We start from the raw sequence: 20942 nt of genomic DNA, 5'->3' as shown, positions 1-20942 counted from the left end.
AATAATATTACTCAAATGCATACAACTCTTATAAAGCGGGTTCCATTGTTTCCTGTATAATTGCTTTGGCCAGACTATGTGTATCACTTAAGTGACGTAATCCTTGATTTATTTTTTTAAGATCTTAAGGCCCCATCCCACTAACTTTCAGACCACGTGCGGCCAGCGGGAGAAGACAGTATAATGTCCACTCAGATGGTCCTCAGTGATGGGGCTGAAGCCCGGGGCAGATGTGCTCCCCGTAGGCTTTATGGGGGAACTCTTCCACCTTCACAGGATTATCACGGACAGCTCAAAAGTGCAGTCCGCTCACTGCTACGGATTCTGCGGATCCGATGCAGTGTGACAAGTGTGAACAGAAGTTCCATAGACCTCAGTTATTTAACGATCTGGACACACGGGCATCGTTGAATGACCATTTTCCATCATGACAGTCTTTCAAAAAGAACAAGCATAGGCCGCCTTTACGCATTGCTTGCCACATTTCGCACAACGATAGTTACACGATGTCTAAAACATGTTCTTCTGTCAAAATTAAACACAGTCTTGCCGTGGGTATGGACTTAAAGTATTGGTAATCTTGCTGAGAGAAAATCTCCCCTGCAGAGACACAAGCAACAATCACAACGCACTGCCCCTTCCACACGTTGTGGCTGGGGGTCCCCTGTAAGCACATAGAGAGTAAAAATCCCTATCAACCACCAGAGTGATTCAAAATTAAAGAAAGGGGTTAATAGTGTATCATTATCTTTTTCATGGATTTTTTGCCATTAGTGTCCCATAAAACACCTCTTTCTGACTCTTAATGGGGGCTCGGGATATATTTCTATTGTATTCCTGTTTACAGCTGATAATAATGAACCAAAATGTGAAACCAATAAAATGCATAATAAGAATGCCTGGGGCTGAAAAGTGGATTAGTGTCAGGATTCTCTTGATTTTCCATTGAATCAGCCAAAATGGCATTATGGTCTGTAGACAGAAACTGCAGATTCAGAGCCAGGTTTTGTAACAAGCCATGAAATTGTTAAGGATCATCTACCTCCCAGTCTTGTTTGTGTTTCTGTATACTGGTAATGTCATTACTAATCATACATGTCTAAGTACCAGCTTCTCTACTCTGTTATTTTAAGATAAAACTATTGGACCTTAGGGGATCCATTCTAAAATGCCACAGGTTTCTTGCAGCCTCAAGCAGCTCTGTTCTGGCTGCCAGTATCAATTCGCTATACTTTCCAGGGTGACTAATATCAAGTTCTGGAAACTGCTGATAGAAGTAAATTTAAGCTCAAAATAGATCTAAACAAACCATCTGGTAGCTTGGTAAGCAAGGTGGCCTGATACCTTTTTGCGTCAAATAAGATTTAGTAAAAAAAATTATAAGCCAAGGAACCTGAAGCTGTCAATCAAATAGACTCTACACAACCAAAGTCAAGTTGTGTTACTGAGCACCTACATAGAGCTAGGAAAACATCTGAACGTGTGGACTATTTTATTTTAGTATATGTGATTGATGGCATAGGGAATCCTATGCTAGCTTCTTATACACTCATCTAAAGGATTATTAGGAACACCATACTAATACGGGTTTTGACCCCCCCTTTCGCCTTCAGAACTGCCTTAATTCTACGTGGCATTGATTCAGCAAGGTGCTGAAAGCATTCTTTAGAAATGTTGGCCCATATTGATAAGATAGCATCTTGCAGTTGGAGATTTTTGGGATGCACATCCAGGGCACGAAGCTCTCGTTCCATCACATCCCAAAGATGCTCTATTGGGTTGAGATCTGGTGACTGTGGGGGCCATTTTAGTACAGTGATCTCATTGTCATGTTCAAGAAACCAATTTGAACTGATTCGAGCTTTGTGACATGGTGCATTATCCTGCTGGAAGTAGCCATCAGAGGATGGGTACATGGTGTTCATGAAGGGATGGACATGGTCAGAAACAATACTTAGGTAGCCCATGGCATTTAAACAATGCCCAATTGGCACTAAGGGGTCTAAAGTGTGCCAAGAAAACATCCCCCGCACCATTACAACACCACCACCACCAGCCTGCACAGTGGTAACAAGGCATGATGGATCCATGTTCTCATTCTGTTTACACCAAATTCTGACTCTATCGAGACTTATCAGACCAGGCAACATTTTTCCAGTCTTCAACTGTCCAATTTTGGTGAGATTTGTAGTGGAGATGAGTGGTACCCGGTGGGGTCTTCTGCTGCTGTAGCCCATCCGCCTCAAGGTTGTACGTGTTGTGGCTTCACAAATGCTTTGCTACATACCTCTGTTGTAATGGGTGGTTATTTCAGTCAACGTTGCTCTTCTATCAGCTTGAATCAGTCGGCCCATTCTCCTCTGACCTCTAGCATCAACAAGGCATTTTCGCCCACAGGACTGCCGAATACTGGATGTTTTTCCCTTTTCACACCATTCTTTGTAAACCCTAGAAATAGTTGTGCGTGAAAATCCCAGTAACTGAGCAGATTGTGAAATACTCAGACCGGCCCATCTGGCACCAACAACCATGCCATGCTCAAAATTGCTTAAATCACCATTTTTTCCCATTCTGACATTCAATTTGGAGTTCAGGATATTGTCTTGACCAGGACCACACCCCTAAATGCATTAAAGCAACTGCCATGTGATTGGTTAATTAGATAATTGCATTAATGAGAAATTGAACAGGTGTTCCTAATAATCCTTTAGGTGAGTGTATATGGGAGTCTTCATTAGCCAGATACCCAGCTATAAATCCCAGTTTTATCATGCTGTGATAGCCATTATAAAGTCATTTCATGCATCACCCTCCTCTAGTAGAACCTCCATAGTTGATTAAACAAATATTTGGGAAATCAAACTTTGGAAGTGGTACAATGTATTTCCTGTCTTGGTGTGAAATATAAGCATAAAAAATAAACTACTGATATTTTGTGAGTGGTCTGCTGCAGTTCAGTTTCCTTTATTTCTGGCACCTTGTGTAACATTAATCTTCCCCTGTAATTTTAGGGAGAGTGCTCTTCTCTTTATGATCCTTTGCTACACTTACATTTCACAATTTACCAATAGTTGGGTTTTCAAAGCATGAACCAACTATCAAATCCTTCCTTGTAGAATCAGGTAATCTCTGCCACCAATCCTTTTATGCATTAGCCCATTCATATGAATGGGGAGAGGGGAACACAGCTATGTGGAATCTACCTTGGCATAAAATAGGAAGTGACCAGATTGAACAGTAGTCATGCAGTCTGTGCCCTTTATATTCTGGCATTGACAAGTTTTGATGCAGACATGCTGGGGATAGGGGGGGGGGGGGGGATTGTTGAGAACAATGCGATCGGGTGTTGGGCATCACTAATGATCTGACGTGCTGGATCTTTAGCGAATGTTGTTGCACCACTGTACCCATGTGGGTCTGACCAATGGATCCTTGACCATGGCAGTAGTTTTCGTCAGCCACATCCAATTTCAGACCATGAGTCCTAATTGTGCACGTCTACAAACCAATGTCCCCTCAAACCAGTCTGATCATTCTCCTCTGACCCTCCGATCAGTAAGCATTTCCGTTCACTTAACTATCACCTACTGGTGAAATCTCTAAAGACTTTTGTGCGTGATGATCCTAGGAGATCCGCAGGTACATAAATGTTTAAACTAGCATGTCTGGCAGCAATAATGTCGTGGTCAAAATCATTGACAATACATTGTTTCCCAATCTGAACTGAAGCTCAAGAATTGTATCTACACTGCTACTGTATTTTAAAATGTAGTAATACATCTAATACCTTTCATTTTCCTTGCTGTCCTCCCTCCCCCTCATCCACAAGTGCCTTTCAGAGTCCAGCACTGGAATGAGGTGTGACATTTGGCAAGCGGGTTGTCGCCATTGTCATTTTTTTCCTTATTATGTCCTGGACAGCTAGTAACAGACTTTAGTCAATAAGAGGTCAGAGGTGACCAAGGCCTTGTCATTAGTGAGAAAGAGCCTCATTATGGCCGCAAGCCAAATCATCAGTTCTTTCTTTTTACTTTTTTTTTTTTTCTTCCACCTTCTAATTAATTTGTTTTGCAGCATGTGAAAACAGATGGACATTTGTGATGTGGTGTTAAAATAAATAAATAAATCCGCTTTTTCATAAATTTTTACTCTACCTATATACTTTAAATTGTATTTATATGTACATGAGTACTTTAACGTTTTCCTTAAGTAATTGTATTTAGCATGAATCCATTATTATAGAGCAGATGTATGCTGTTTGAATGAGGTAAGCACGGTAGTAACTGAGTAAGGGCCTGAGCACAGTAGCCTAGCAATAGGGCATGTAGAGATTGTGACTGCAGCAGGGCACCTGGACCTGAGGGAGCCACATGGGGCCCTCAACAAGTCACGGTTATCTCTTTATCAGTGCTGTAATGACCACCTATATATCTGCCTTGAATAGTGGTAATCCTTGACAAACTGCAGTTGTGAGCAAAGAACTGTACTGCACCATGTACTTCAACATGCAGAGCTGTATGTGGACGGAAGCGAGCTGGTATAGTTACCTGTCTTGCTGCAACGAGAATTTGTCTTCTTCACTCTGTTCCACCGTCCCTCCATCTCCTCTCTATTGCGCCCTCTAGTGGCGCCTCATTATTGCACCGCTGAAGGAGTGAGAGAGGAGACGGAAGCACTGTGGGACTGCCTAATATAAGGGAGACATCTGACTATTCTGGGTGGCTATCTAAATAAAAGGGGGACATCTTTGGTAGATTTAATATCTTTGATGGTACGAAGTGAGGTGTTGAAGTGCTTTCCCAAGACTGCCCCACATGTATCACAGAGTTAAACACCTACTTCCTCGGGAGCCAGTATGACTTTCTCCTGCATGTATAATTATTCCATTTTATGTGATTGGAATATTGTCAAGGTGTAAATATACTTTTTAGGAGTCCTGGAGCATAGAGGGTTCTTAAGCTGGCCACTAACGGTCCAATTTCTAGCGAAAAATCGTTCGAGCGATCAGAAATTCTGATCGGATTGGTTGTAAATAATCTCCATTGGTGGACACAATCGATTATGAACGAGTGAAAAAAATGTCGCCCGAATGAATTTTCGTCGAACGAAAATTTGGATTTTCTTGGCGGTCGTGATAGATAGGAAGCAAAGATTGGCTAGTTGATGGTGTAGTGAACGATTTTTCGTCCGATCAGAATTTCTGATCGCTCGAACGATTTTTCGCTAGAAATTGGACAGTTAGTGGCCACCTTAACAGGCATCTGCCTGCTTATCTTCCTAAAGCTGCGTACTCACGGCTTGATGGGTCCAGCGACGTCCCCTTGATGATGGTCGCTAGCAACACCTCTTATTGTCAGCGGGTTAAGCGTGAGGTCACGCGACATACGCGGCGGTGTGAGTGAGACTTCCAGCGATCACAGTACTTTGCGGGGTGTCATCAGGGATCTTAAAGATCCGATCCGCCGTGTTGGTCTTTTGTCATCGCGCTACGCTAAGCGACGTTCGCAATCGTGTGCCTGTACCCATCTTGCGACGTTGTGTAAAAATCGCCGGTCGTCGGAAACATCGCCAGGTGGGTGCATAGCTTTACTGATTTAACACTAGGCTTAGCAGTATAATTGACCAATAGTGAGGTGTGGGAGAGTTGCTAATTTCCTGACAGTCATGTTTATCTTATAAGCATTCTTGCTTGTAGGTGAAGCTTGGTCAGGTGTGGAGTAGATATGCTGACTACTTGAAGATTTATTGACCTAGAATACTCATACAAGTCCATACTCCTTACTTCATTGCCTGCATGGAGAACCAAACTCCATTCAGTGTTGCATTAGCACACTGTAAAGGCCTGTACTCACTGGTAGATGGATCGAGGAACATTCAGTGATGCAACCAGACGAACGAGCGCTCCCCGATCCATCTTCCTACCCATGGGAGACGTCATGCGACGACATGCACAAATGAGAGTTCAAAGTATTGTGTCACTTTGCGCTATAGTAGTCGATCTTAAAGGTCTGTCGTGACAGTTGTAATTGCAGCGCATCACAAAACCGTTTAATTGCGCACATGTAGCCATGTTGCAACATTGCGGAAACTATAGCTTGTCGTGCAAAATAAAATCGCCTTCTGTGGGAAAAATCGCTTTAAGAATCACGACATGGGTACATAGCTTAAGCCGAAGTTAATCAGCTGAAACAGACTTTGCTTGGCAGCATCACTGAGCTAATCTGCTGATGATGGGTGGCTGTATGTGCTTGCCAGCCTAAAATCTGCAAGTATAAGTTTACATATGTGGCTACTTAAACTTACTAAAGCTAGCCATAAGTCTGTAATTATAGATACTGCTGAAACTACTTGTGGTTGGCCCACCAGCTATAGACCGGATCATAGATGCTGCAGAGCAATGTCTGCAGAAATTGTGAATTGAATGATGAAACTAGACTTATTGGCCTTTTTACAGCATAAGGCGGACATGCCATAAGATGGGGAAGACAGGATTCCTGCATCTTGATTAAGTTTGTTACCACTTGATGAAATTGTTATCTTAGTATTGAACAGGTTAAACTGGACTGGTGGCAGAGAGAGGAGGCAAAGACAGATGGGTCTGTTTTCTTAACACTTGGCGTGTGCTTCCTCAGCCTATCAGCATGGCTTAGTCCCAGTGTGAAAGGATGGCAATCCTTTGTGATTTGTACAGGGCGGTAGAGGAGGCGTGGTATCCTTCAATGGACTCCTGCAATGTGAAAACATTAGCAGCATCACCTCTTTGGCCTGGGGAGAAAGTCAATAAGCATGTGCTGGCCCTTGCTTTTATCTGTCTGCTGTCCTCCCCATCAGGCTGCCCAACAAGTGACAGCTGTATGCTAATGTTCCCCAGTGTCTCGTCTGAGCTGGAGGTGGAAGGGACAGGCTGGGATTCTCTGTCCTATGTGGACATTAGTTGATTACCAGGCTGGACACAAGCCTGTGTAAATCTCCCAGTAAAATAATAACCTCCAGGACCTGATTTTATAAAGATGTCTGCTTAGAATTCTGGATTTTTCTTTATAATGGATACATAAACGCTACCTCTGCAATAAGCGCTACAGATACATCCTGACTGCACAGGACCGTGACCTTTAAAGCTGAAATAATGAAGATATTTGGTCGTCTGGAATATTTGTTGGTAAGCGACATAGACTTATGGGGTTTTCTTTTTGGTTTTGATTTTAATAGGCTATTTATGATTGCTGCAGATCTGTGAGAGCAAGCTGGTGTTTTTTTTCTTTTATTTTTTATTAGCAGTTTATATGTGGTCACTGCCATTGCTATTCACTTTAGGTATTTTTGGATAATGATCTTATAGACCAGCAAGAAATAAAGAAAATATTGAATAGTGTTTATGATAATACTGTAATGGATCATTATCATTTTTTTTTCTGTTAAAAATGGAAGAACCCATTTGTAGTTCATGAGGAAATGAGAGGGCTACCTGGGAAAGGCTGAACAGCGGTTCCCTTAGTCCATTCGCAAAACTCACGGAGTGAGAGTTGCACATTTATTAAAATCTTTTTTTCCTATGTTCAGGTTCTCATTTAACTAGGGCATAGTATGTTCAAATAAAGCAATACTTTCTGCATCAGCTCAGAATTCTAAAAGATCAATTAACAATGATTCCATATGCTTATCTCCATAAATAGCAATTTGTTATAAATTGCCACTCTTTACATGTAGATAAATTGGCTTCATCGTTTCACACATTCTTTGTGTTGTGACCCTCTTAGTTTTTACTTAAACCGTTATGACTTTTCTACACATTTACCACTTTTTAGGTCTACAGTTGGGAAATCTCCTGCAATAATGCCACTTCATTTCAGTTGTATGTGCTTACTGAAAATTCATCTGAATTCTAGTCTGTGATTTGTTGTCACAATTTTTTTTTGTGGGGAAATGTTTAATAACTGGGCCTCCCACTTGAGGGAACCTCAACTGAATGTAAAAAAAAAAAAAAGTTTCACTTACCTGGGGCTTCCACCAGCCCCATGCAGACTTCCTGTGCCTGCGCCATCACTCACCGATAATTTTTTTTTTTTTACACATTCGGTTAGGGTTCCCTTTAAAGCTCAACTGTTGTATCATGTGTCATGTTGAGAGCTTCTCAGATATAAGAAATAACTGAAAATCTGGGTTACAGAGAGTGGCGGCACCATTATGACCTTTGTGAGAGAAGGCAGACACTAACTTTGGGGGAAATCTTTCATTGAGGTTTTGGAAATGTAAGGAATTGGAAGCCCATTGAAGTGGATCTGACATTCGTTTTATGTATTTATGATCTGTCACGAGCACTGCAAGTTCCTGTCTCTGAAGGTGGCTATAAATGTGATGTTTCCATCAGCCAAGCTGGACAATGGCAACCTGTTCAGCAGAATGTACATGCTACTCACTGGAGATGGGCAATGAGATGCTGATCAGTCCTGTTTGCAGTGAAATCTAATGCAAACTGCATACAATCAATGACAGGACGTGCATTTGATTGGCTGCAATTTCAAGCTGCATATAATTTGCATTACAACTGCAAGCAAACAGAAATTAATAGCATCCCATTGACCATCACTAGTACTAACATTTACACGTAGGAAATGCAGAATTACCATTGTTAAACTCTTGAGTCTGCTGCAGAGATTTTGCAGCACGCTGTTAAATCTGTATAAGATATACCCATATGTGTAAGATATCCATATAGCTAAAGTTGTACCTGATACTCGGCAGTCATTGTCTGAATGCCCAAAGCATGTTTACAGTACACCTGTAATAGGAGGCATGTCGTGGAGGCTGCCACAACTGATGGTTGTCTAAAAAATGCAAACTTCATAGTTGCTGCTCTGACCCTTTGACTGTGATACTTCATAAGTGACTTATCAGAAGCAATTGTGCAGCAGATCCGCTTTCCTGACTTTCCTCCTAATATCTGATCTGCATATTTTATGTGAGTAGCCTAAAAATGTTTTTGCCCAAAAATCTGTATTATACTCAGGCGTCTATCAGCAATGGCAGCCTCCATGTTTCTTGGATATCGATCTGCCTCCCCCTGGAGAGTGTCCACTTGATTGGTTGTTGCAAAGGGGTTTCTCTTCACCATGGAAATTATTCGGCACTCATCTGCCACTGTTGTCTTCCGTGGACGTCCAGGTCTTTTTGCGTTTCTGAGTTCACCAGTGCTTGCTTTCTTCCTCGGGCTGTAGATTTTTCCACTTGTAATACTGTAGCAATTGTTTCTGTTTTTGCAGCTGAAGGGTGGCTTCTTTCACCTGCATGGAGAGCTACTTTGACCGCATGTTGTCTGTTCACAGCAAAATCTTCCACATGCAAGCATCACACCTCAATTTATTCAACTCCAGGCCTTTTATCTGCTTAACCTCCCCAGCGGTATGGACAGAAATGTCCATCCATAAAAACATGCTGTGAACAGTATAAACGTGCATACACATCAATACTCTCCTGCACTGTATACTAGACCCTTGCTTGACACATTTTGGCAAGTTACAGAGGAAAAAAAGTTTTAAAAATAAATTTTATCACTTTTTTAAAAGAAATCCTGGGAAATTTGAACGCCGGGGAGGTTAATGGATAATAACATAACAGACTTGCCCATACCTGCCCATGAAATAGTCTTTTAGTCAATTGCTCAGTTACTTTTGAGCTCCTGAAATGAAGGGATTGTGTAAAAAAAAAAAAAAAAAAAAAAAAAAAAATATATATAGTTGCCTCACATTTTTATGCAATCGTTTTGTTCACCCCACTGAATTAAAGCTGAAACTCAGCACTTCTTGTGGTGTTTCATTTAAAATTCATTGTGGTAGTGCACAGAACCAAAATTAGAAATCGGTTGTCTCTGTATTCAAATATTTATGGACCTTGTTATCCAGAAAGTCCTGAACCCCAGAGATATTGACAGTTATAGGGCAGCTGAAGTGAGAGAGAGGTGGAGGCTGCCATATTTATCTACTTTTAAGCAATACCAGTTGCCTGGCATTCCTGCTGATCCTCTGCCTCTAATACTTTTAGCCATAGCCCCTGAACAAGCATGCAGCAGATCAAGTGTTTCAGACATTATTGTCAGATCTGACAAGTTTAGCTGCACGCTTGTTTCTGGTGTGATTCAGACACCATTGTAGCCAAATAGATCAGCAGGACAGCCGGGCTACTGGTATTGTTTAAAAGGAGATAAATATGGCAGCCACCATATCACTCTCACTTCAGTTTCCCTTTAAGTATCATCATAATGCTAAGGCAATGATGGCTTATACCAGCACATTGTACTTCTTGCTGTGTTATGCATTGCCTAATGTTCTTTTAAATTGTTTTCTGTCTCTGAGGCTTTAGTGAGTTGCCTCTGAAATATGCTGTATTTTGTGCAGCTCATTTCTAGAGTAGCTTGAATGCTCAGTTTGATTGATTGAAAATCTTGAATTAGCTGTATGGTCCTCTTGTTTTTGTGATGCTACCTTTACTTAAAACTCTAATATTGAGCTGTGTGTGGATAAACCAGGAAGGTGAATCGCCATTTCCTATTTGCCCCTCTTACATTGATTGCTAGTTTGTGAGTTGGCATCCTTGCTTAGCATCCATTAATCTACATCAAAGTACAGTTTCATTTTGTCCAGGCTTTCTTCTTGCGTCCTGTCGAATTGAATAAATTAGCCCATTTCCCATGAGGGCACTCGGAAGGAAGCTGCCCCTGCATTGTGTGGCCTCTTTGGCACTGGACTTTTGTTGCCACAGAAACCATTGTGATGTCACGGATGGAAGACGGCGCATATTATAGAGAGTGTAGGCATGATGGGTTAACCCTTGGTCGGCACACTCTGAGTTGATGTAATAGAGATAAGTATTTCAGTGATCTGTAGGATGACTCTGATATTAAGACATCTCAATGCTCAAATCCAAGACTGAATGTTAAAATACAGTTACACACCAGCCACAAATTGATCACAATCTCTATTAGTGTATAAAACAGATTTTCACCACAACTACTGAGATAACCATTTATAATGCAGTACAGCTTCACAATCGGCCTTTTCTGCCAGTCTGGGAAAAGCCTGTCGTGGTGACATCATCATACTCTGCGCATGCCTAAAAGGGGGCGTGTCCAAGAACAGACTTTCATTACCTATGTGAAAAATAGTAGCTTCCCAGCTGACAGGACAAACATCACTGTGTTCAATCAACAGTCCTGTGGAGATTTTCATTTCTGTAATACAGATGACAGACACATTTCAAATTCTGTTTTAATCTGCAGTTCAACATTTTTAGAAAGTGTCTGAAACGTCCCTTTTTTTTAATGCAGTTAGATTGCATTGTTGATTTTGCTTGTGAAACTAGACATTCCACTGTAGCATTTTCACTGGTATCATGCAGCAGGCTGCTTGGAAACCTGATTTGTGTACAGCACGCTTTTGTACTCTACTGCATGTAAACAGTGGAATGTGCCTCAATGTCTTACACCTTTTTATGATGCAGAATCAGCAGTGCTCAGTGTGATAGCATTATTGTTAAATGGAACCCATGGTGAGACTGATACGGAGGCTGAACTTTTTTTATTTTCCTTTTAAATAATGCACATTGCCTGACTGTCCTTCTGATCCTCTGCCTCTAATACTTGAAGCCATAGACCCTGAACAAGCAGGCAGCAGATCAGATGTCTATGGCAAATCTCACAAGATTAGGTGCATGCTTGTTTCAGGTGTGTGATTCAGACACTACAAGTAGATCGCAGACCTACGGTAGGGTGGCTGCTGGTGCTGGAATTCCCATAGCAGATAAATCCATAGAATCAAAGGAGGGATCTGCACACAGACTTGTGGAACAGTGTGGTTTATTGTTCCTGCACACACATGAACAACATCTGACCTTCTCAGCCAACGATCGTATCGGGGCCTCTCCGGTCCCCTTTATCAAGGCATGGGCAGCCAAAAATATATACGTATATGTTTTGAGTGCCTATGGCTTGATAAAGGGGATCGGATAGGCCCCGAAACGATCGGCGGCTGAGACAGTCAGATGTTCGTGTGTGTGCAGGAACAATAAACCACATTGTTTCACAAATCTGTGTGCTAATCCCTCCTTTGATTCTATGATTCAGACATTACTAACCCGCAAGAATCGGCAGGATGCCTGGCAACTGGTAGTATTTAAAAGGAAAAAATGGCAGCTTCTATAGGTCTTACACCTTGGGTTCCTTTAAATGTGATTTCTATAATGTTGCTGTTTGAATTCGGGTCCCCCCTAAATTTCACTTGTTGCTGTATAGGAGAAAGTGATTCTAACATCCTTGCATCTGAATGTTTCCATTGATATATCTGAAATCACCCTGTCTGTTGATTGACCAATCTATTTCTTTCAGTGAGCATGTGGCACTTCGGATAAAATCCAACAAAGGGCTGGAGCACACCAGAGCGGTTCTGAATCGTTTTTTAAAACGCTTTCTGGGGGAAAACCGCTTGGCTAATGAAAGTGAATGGGATGGTGCATAGGCCTGAACTATTTTAGGAAAAAATGAATGAATGAAGAGATTTCTGTCTGAAATTGCGATTTCGATTCGATTCACGATTTCCTTCAAATCAAGCTTTGTTCCCCCTCTGTCCCCCTGTCTCTCATTGTGCCCCCTTTGCCTCTTTATGCCTCCTCCGGGTCTCTCTCTTGCCCCATTTGTGTCTCTGTTCCCACTCTGTTTCTCTCTGTCTCTCTTTGTGCCCGCTCTGTCTCTGTGCCCCCTCTGTGTCTCTCTTTGTGCCCGCTCTGTCTCTGTGCCCACTCTGTGTCTCTCTGTGCCTCCTCTGTCCCCCAAGATACATCAGTTCTGGACATAGCTTCAAGCACGAGTCCAGCGATGCCGGTCTATCCACTTCGCCTCCTGCAGGCTCTAGTGTACGGAATATGGAGGACAGACAGTGTTTCGACTCCTGAGGAAGGTATGTCCAACTCTGCAGGCCCCACGCGCCGGGACTTTGGGAGAGTTTGAAGCCCCTTCGTCAAACTTCTCCTATGTGGAAATGTCGTGATCACAATAATTGCCGCTTTGACGATTCCGAAATTGTGATCATGGTGATCGCGATTTCGGTTTAAATTCGATTTATCTTGAATATACTGAAAGGATAATTTAGGCAGTTCCCATATATTACATAGAAATGGTAAGATTGTATGAAAAAATTGTACCATGTATGGCCACCATAAGAGGCGGTCCATGGCCCTCAACTCCCAAAACACCTTAACCACTTAAGGACCGGCCGAGTTTTGGCAGATCTGTGCTGCGTGGGCTTTTCAGCCCGCAACACAGATCGGGTAATAGGCAGGGCAACCAGACTGCCCCCCTTTTTTCCCCACTAGGGGATGTCCTGCCAGGGGGGGTCTGATCGCCGCCGGCCATCTGCGTTTTGGGGGGGGCTCCTCAAAGCCCCCCTCCGCAGCCATTTCCGCCCTCACGCTGCTTACCTCCCTCTCCCTCTTCCTACGTAATGCGCAGGACGGACTAATGCGCATTGAAGGATTGGCTTCCGCCTATCGGATGCCGGCGATCCCCGGCCAATCAGAGGCCGGGGATCGCCGATCTGCCTTACTGCGCAGCAGCGCCGTATGATGTAAACAGTGAGGATTTCTTCCCCACGTGTTTACATTTTGCCGGCGAGCCGCGATCGGCGGCTCTCCGGCTGTTCACGGAGACACCCTCCGTGAACTGACATCGAGCTGCCGTTTCCATGGTATCCCACTTAAGACCTGCTGACGCCTATGGGCGTTAGCTGGTCGTTAATCTCATGTTATCTGGCTTGCAGTCACTGCCATGTATCCCCTTTTCATATTTCTCTCTTCAAACACAATAGGGGAATAATAGCTGATTGAATTGTGCACCTCCTCCTACACTGTGCCCTGAGGCTGGAGCCTCTCTGTCTCGGCCCGGCCCTCGAGTTGATATTATTTTCATTTTTGAGAAGACAGGCTTTACAAAATATAGTATTAGGTTAAAGTCATTTCTATACAGTCCACTTATGTGCCGTGCCATCCAGTGGGACAGACCAAGTTTTTCTGTCAGTTGAGCATTTTATACCCTTTAAATATCATTCTTTCCATTTGACAGAAAGGTCACCTGCTAGAGGATTGAAAATCCTGAGCTGAATGTTAATGTCTTTCCAGTGAAGATGGTTCCCAGACCACAAAATGGCATGTTTCAGTTTTATCAATGGCGCCTATTCACAATCGCAGGGATTCAGTACTGAATGTTTTGCACAAACATATCTGGCTGCTTAATTACCATGAAGAGCTGGACTGAATGAAAACGTAATGTGCTGCTGTCCTAAATATGCAACCTCCTCATAGCTATAGAGCAGTTTTGTTTCCAGTACGAGCTGGGCCTGTTTAGTTCTTTGCAGCCTGTGATATTGTTATGCATCCTGTAGTTGTGGTTACATTAATTAGTGATGACACAACTGTCCTGAAGAAACTCTGAAAATTATTTTTTTTTTCACCATTTGTAATTATTATTACCACCAACATAATGGAGCACTGAGTGGAAGTTCTCTGCTTTGCTTAGAGATAATGGGCTTAAATGTGTATAATCACATAGCCAGTAGTTAATGTGAGTGGGCGGTTTCCATTATCGTTTGGGCATATGCCAGCCCCCAGTGTTGGGAAAATGGCAAATCCCAAACTGAAGATGCTTAAAGGGAACCTGCAGTGAGAAGTATATGGAGGCTGCCGTATTTATTTCCTTTTAAACAATACCAGTTGCCTGGTAGTCCTGTTGATCTATTTAGCTACAGTAGTGTCTGAATAACACCAGAAACGAGCATGCAGCTATAATTGTCAGATCTGACAAATCTGTCAGAAAACTTCTAGTCTGCTACATGCTTGTTCAGGGTCTATGGTTAAAAGTATTAGAGGCTGAGGATCAGCAGGATAGCCAGGCAGCCTCCATATACCTCTCACTTCAGGTTCCCTTTAAATACCTTTTTGTACCCCAGACAGTATTCATGGGACTTGTGCCCAGGCTTCCAAGACTAGTTTGAGCAGCTCCTGTGCGTATCCTCAGAATAGTCACACAAGGAAGACACTGCTCCATCAAGGAAGACACTGCTCCCTCTCCACATGTATTTCACTGACTTTCCCCTGTCCTGCTTCTGCTTCAGTCCAGCAGTGTGGCTTTTCCAGGGTGACGCAGAGGGAGTAAAATGGCTTTAATTGCTTTTTATACCCCTTGATGGTTATATGGCTATGACCAGTTTTTCTTGTATGTTTTTTTTTTCTGTTCTGTGCTTTGTTGAAACACACTTTTTTTTTCACTGTGTGGCAACCTGCTTTGCAGAGAAGCAATACTGCGATAGTACATTTGTCTCATTTCTCACAATTTGCTTATGAATGCTTCTGTATAGCTGGCGTCTTGTTCAATTTGTTATGGTTATTCGCCACAAAATATCTGCTGTAGGTCAAAAATGAATCACCATACCACACCAGGCAATAGATGTGCAGTTTATACTGTAGTAATAATGAGTCAAATTGTAGAAGAGCATAGTGAAAAGATATTACTGAGTGTGCATGCTCCTAAATTGCACTAATCAGCAATTGATCGATTTACAAATTGGTCAGATACTTGTATGATCTTCAGAAAGCTTCCATCCTGAACAGCTGAGATTCAGTGCTCAATAGTGATTATTATTATTGATTTATAAAGCATCAACATATTCCGTGGAGCTGTACAAAGTAAGAAACGAACACGGAGTACATAATAATACAGACAATGGTATACATCAATATACAAAATAAATAATTGGTGACAAAATGCAAAAAAATACACAATTGGTAATAATATTGATAAAAGTAATATGATGAATAAAATGTATACTGTAAAATGTAATTCCAAGACACAACCGATAGAGAGCTGCCCTTGCGAGCTTACAATCTAAAGGAATGGGGTGGGGGGGACAAGAGATGATCATTTTCAGTCAATAGAATAGAAATTAGAAATCTGGAAAGGATTCAGAGTCGAGTTGATGAAACAATCGTATGGCTTGCTCAAGCAAAAGCAACCCATGAATATCCAGCTTTACTCTGTTATTGATCTAACACCTACTTTAGCACTGTGGACCTAGACAACTGCATTACACGGACTCTTCTGGTTTTATAGGTCCTCTGGTATTTACACAGTTTCAATTATGTTTACCTTGTCTGGGGTTCACATGTAAAAATATTGGCAGAAAGGTTAAGTGGAATACTTTCTAGTTGGCATGTTTCCTGTGAATGAGAGTCCCATAACACTTTTGATGCTCTGCTGTCAGCTTTTCATCCCATCCCCACTTTATGTCGTGCTTTCACCATGCATTCCTAAGGAAAGGTTAGTGACAACCGTGTCACTGACTAGTCCAGCTTTAGGAACATATATGCAGACGTAATGAGGGGTATCCTGTGGATGAAATTCAGGTGACGAACCTGAGGCAATGGGAAACAAATTAGGCAAAAACTACTTAGAAAACTGGGTTGCTGATGGGGGTAAACACAGCATCAAGCAAGTGGAGAATACAGTCTCCATGCAGATGGGAAATCTTCTCTGGAATGGGTTGGGTTGCACTCCTAAAAAAACAAAGCACCTGCTGGATAATATCACGGGGACACCCCTGGGGGGAGGAGAGAACTGTACACAAATTGGGAGGTTTTACGCAATCAATTCTGAGTAGAAAACGAAACAGTCGTACCTCAGACTGGAGGTACAGAAATGAATTTTATTTTGATTGACTCCAGAAAGCACTGTGTTTCATGGAACCTGCCCGCTTCCTCATGTCTGTAGTGCAGTGTGTTACTGCAGCTGCATTCACAGACTTGTAGTGCCTATATATACACAGACATAATGTTCAGCTCTCGGTGGAGTCCTGGGTGTCTGCAGGACTGGAGGTGTGGGGTAATCACAGGGCATAGATATAAACTGTACAAAGCTCCAGATGCTAAAAAATGCATATGCGTCATGTGGATATACTGTAACCAGATGTTTCCATTTCACAGGATTTCTCTTATGATGACTCCAAGGCAGAATTTAATATTGATGCCCCGAATGGGGTGGTGATGGAGGGTTACCTGTTCAAGAGGGCAAGCAACGCATTCAAAACGTGGAATCGGTAAATGCAGATTTTGTGCTTTTATTCCCATTCACTTCAAGCATTCCAACAGGCCCACACACCACTTGGCCTAAACCTTTACATACAAAGTCAATGGCCATAATGTACTAAAATACACTGCGAACAATTATCGGCTGGATTACTGCCCTCTACACAGGCCTTTCAAGGAAATACCTGCACCGCCTGCAATCAGTACAGAATGCAGCTGCAAAGTTGTTAACAACCCAACCCCGCCATTGCCACATAACATAGATCCTTTGCTTACTCCACTGGCTACCCATAAAATCGAGAATTCTATTTAAGATTGGATTATTGACCTTCAAATCTTTACACAATTTGCGCCCTGGATAGCTCAAGAATTTGTTATATTTGCATCACACCTCCCACAATCTTAGATCAAAAGGATCTAATAATTTGGTCACGCCAGAGTCCATCTTCAAACTTAAGAGCCATCTGTGTGGTCTGGCATTTATAAACACCTGACTAATTATTCTGTAAGAAAGTCCATCATGCAACTATGTATTGATCTGAGACGCATCTATGCGCTTTAAGGGCTGGTTCACACGGGCGTCTGCTGAGCTTTTGCTTGGCATTGCGTTCAAACGCCAGCGTTTAAAAGCTAGCTTTTGAAAGCTTTTGAAAAGCGTTCAAGGCTAGCAGTTCTGGTCTCTGCTATTGTTTCCTCGCGTTTACTGCCTCTGAAAGCAGCATGTTGCTTTTGAGACTAGACGCAACGCTGGGATCTACTGCCAGGCTTTCATGAAAGCCTGCAAAAGCCAGCTCTAAATGCTCCCATTCACTTGCATGGGATGGCAGTAGATCCCAAAAAACGCTGCGTCTGAAACGCTGCGTTAAACGCCACAAAAACGCCCGTCTGAACCAGCCCTAAGTCCTATGGGAGAAAAGCAATTTAAAAGTATTATTGTACTGTATTCTACCAGTATAAAAAGAAGGTAAGTGTGGGCTTGACTCCATAAGCAGAGTAAGGTTCAAGAATTTTTATTATTCAGTATTGCCCGAAGCCTCTAGTTGTTTCCTCAGGTCAAAATACAGTCCCCTTTAGAAAAACAAAAACTCAGTCTCCTATTGCACATCCCCCTTTGTAACGCAATATGGACAACATAATTAACATGAAGAGTTATAAATGACACAAACACCATAAAACAGGACAAGATTGTTATCTCTGATGCACTAGACCCAATTCCACTGATCTTAATTACCCATATTACACAGCAAGTTGCATATCCATTTTAGAAATTTGTACAATAATGTAAGTTCAACCTCAGTTTGTAACAACACAACATGATATGTAATACAGTGCACTAGACTGCAAGTGTAATAAGGGTACAAACATTGCAGCGTTATCTTCTGCACTGTCATAAGAAGTGATACTGGAGACAACCATGACTTGGTGCCCGGTCTGGCCCAAGTTTATGTGCATCTTTAAATTAACTTATTTCATATGCAAGTCAGTGCATGGTTAGATCAATGCACTTACCTTTTATGTGGTATACAAAATGTCACTAAGTCTGAATAGGATTCTTTCTATGCTGGACGTGCGATCAAATCTGATTTCACCTAATAATGCTTTGAGAATTCAAAGATGAAATAGTAAATAGGGTAGGTTGTTATGTGCATAGTAAGGCTCCACCCAAAAAATATCCAATTTCCTGATGCCTTGTGACCTAGGTTTTAAAGTTTGGTTTTAGCAGAATGACGTCTGACTATTAGAGCTTCTAGTGCAAATAAATTCAGGTTTCAGCAGTCCAATCTTGGAAGGACTGTAATGATTTTCTCCAAGAGAATGGACAGAGAGAGCACTAATGATTAGTGACAGGGAGCGATTTGCTGGCGGTTCAGCTGCTGTTTATTGATGTCTAGGTACAATATTTCTAATGAATGAATGCACATTAGCACTGACAAGGTCTTGTTGTTTACAGGAGGTGGTTTTCTATACAAAATAGTCAGCTTGTTTACCAGAAGAAACTGAAGGTATGTTGGCTGTCCTGATTACATTAACATTTACTCTGTTAAAGGTCATATATTATCAGTGTACTTTCATAGAAAGCAGTCTTCTTTCACAGCACATTACAGATTGAATAGTCATGCCTCTAATGGTGCCCAAGAGGAGCTCAAATTCTTATCCATACTATAGTCCTAGCCTATGTCCCTACAATATTATAAGGACTGTTTTTGAGGGGTAGGGGAGCCATTACATTTGCCCTTTCCTGTTATACATATGTGTCCCTGACAAAGCTCTCATAGAAAGGCAAAACATGTTTGCTGTATAGTGGGGAAGATTCATTATGGTCCCGACATTACCAGTGATAGGCAGTAGGTTTTGCCCTCCTATGAGAGCTTTATCTCTCATTGTATTAATGTGTGTGTAAACTGTTATGTCAGCTATTTTAAAATGTTTATTTTAGCACTGAATAGGGTAGTTGTTGCACAGTGTTTGGAGTCATTTCACTTAACCAGTATGTTGGAGGAAAACGGACTGCCCAGAGGAAACTCATGCTAACATAGAGAGAACATGCAGACAGCGACCTGGCAAAGAGGGAGTCATGAATGAACCTTGTCTAGTCCCCAAACACATATATATGTTGTGTGATTGGAGTGCAAATAATACACAGCGGCATGTTCCCATCTAAATGCCATGCCTTTGTGTCCTCTCTCCGTTCTCCCACCCCCCTTCCGTACGCGCTCTTAACCTCCGAATCTACAGACAGCTTGTTGGAAAGTGGTGTCCTTTGCAGGAGAAGCACTCCTGCAGAACACCCTTTCCTCTCTGAGCTCTGTGCTCTTGAAGCTGTCGCGGACATTAACAAGTATAATTTTACGCATTACGGGTGCAATGCATAAAAATGTACGCATTGCACCCATAACGCGTAAAAATGTACTTAATAATGTTAATGTCCGCGGTAGCTTTCTGCACCAGCGGGAATGCGTACAAATGCACGCATGGCAGCCGCCCGACTCCCAGTCGGCAAAAACGAAACTAGCTGGCAGCGGGGGACCGGAGGAGCCATGAGTGACTGCGAGGGCACAGGATGGCTGCATGGGGCTGGTAGATGCCCCAGGTAAGTGAAACTCAGTTTTTTTTTGTTTTTTGTTTTTTTTTGATTGAAGGTTCCCTTTAGGTATATAAGTATAAAGTATATTAAGTTTTATTTGTTTTCATCACAATGCTATTTGAAAACCTCAGGAGAAAAATGTATTCACAGATCCACACCTCTCCTTTGATTTGGTTTATGCCTTGATTGTAATGTTGATGCCTATCTGATGTCATGGCAGGATGTCCTGACAGTGGTGGTGGAGGATCTTAGACTGTGCACAGTGAAGCCCTGTGAAGATATAGAAAGGCGGTTTTGCTTTGAAGTTGTTTCGCCTACAAAGTAAGTATGAGTTGCTCCTAAACAAAGCTTTTTCTGTGGACAGAGATACAGTTTGGCATTAGTTTCTCCTTTGAGAATTCTCCTCATAAGTGGAAAGAATAGCAGTAATGGCAGTAAACAGTGGGCAGAAGGTTCAGTCAGTCAATTAAGCTACTGCTGTTATAATCTGGTGAAGATGGACAATATTTGATTGGAAAAGGAGCTTGTGCCATTTGTTTTTACATAGCAGAAAAGTGCCCATTCTACCACACTGTCAATAATTTAAAGTAGTAGGGATGTGTAATGCCTGACGTACACCCCTTATTAGTGACTTCATCACACAGTACTGATTGAGGAGTGTCGAGCATTGCACCACTCAGACCCTGGCATTTCCATCTACATTCCACTCTACATTGTACTGTGCCGTTCAGATTCATGC

General features: G+C 42.1%; 1 protein-coding gene across 1 annotated transcript in view; it reads left to right on the top strand.

Moving 5' to 3' along the window:
- The window catches only part of ACAP3 (ArfGAP with coiled-coil, ankyrin repeat and PH domains 3), a 254819-nt gene that overhangs the window by 197407 nt on the left and 36470 nt on the right, over positions 1–20942 (top strand). Inside the window, exons 11-13 of the mRNA XM_068240606.1 lie at positions 17017–17129; positions 19070–19121; positions 20424–20524. Of these exons, the coding sequence (XP_068096707.1) occupies positions 17017–17129; positions 19070–19121; positions 20424–20524 (266 nt within the window). The remainder of the gene's footprint in view (positions 1–17016; positions 17130–19069; positions 19122–20423; positions 20525–20942) is intronic.

Source organism: Hyperolius riggenbachi, chromosome 6 (genome assembly GCF_040937935.1).
Source record: "Hyperolius riggenbachi isolate aHypRig1 chromosome 6, aHypRig1.pri, whole genome shotgun sequence".
In the NCBI taxonomy this organism is placed as follows: Eukaryota; Metazoa; Chordata; class Amphibia; order Anura; family Hyperoliidae; genus Hyperolius; species Hyperolius riggenbachi.
The sequence above is the reverse complement of the archived record's forward strand: the minus strand, read 5'-3'. Positions and strand labels throughout refer to the sequence as shown.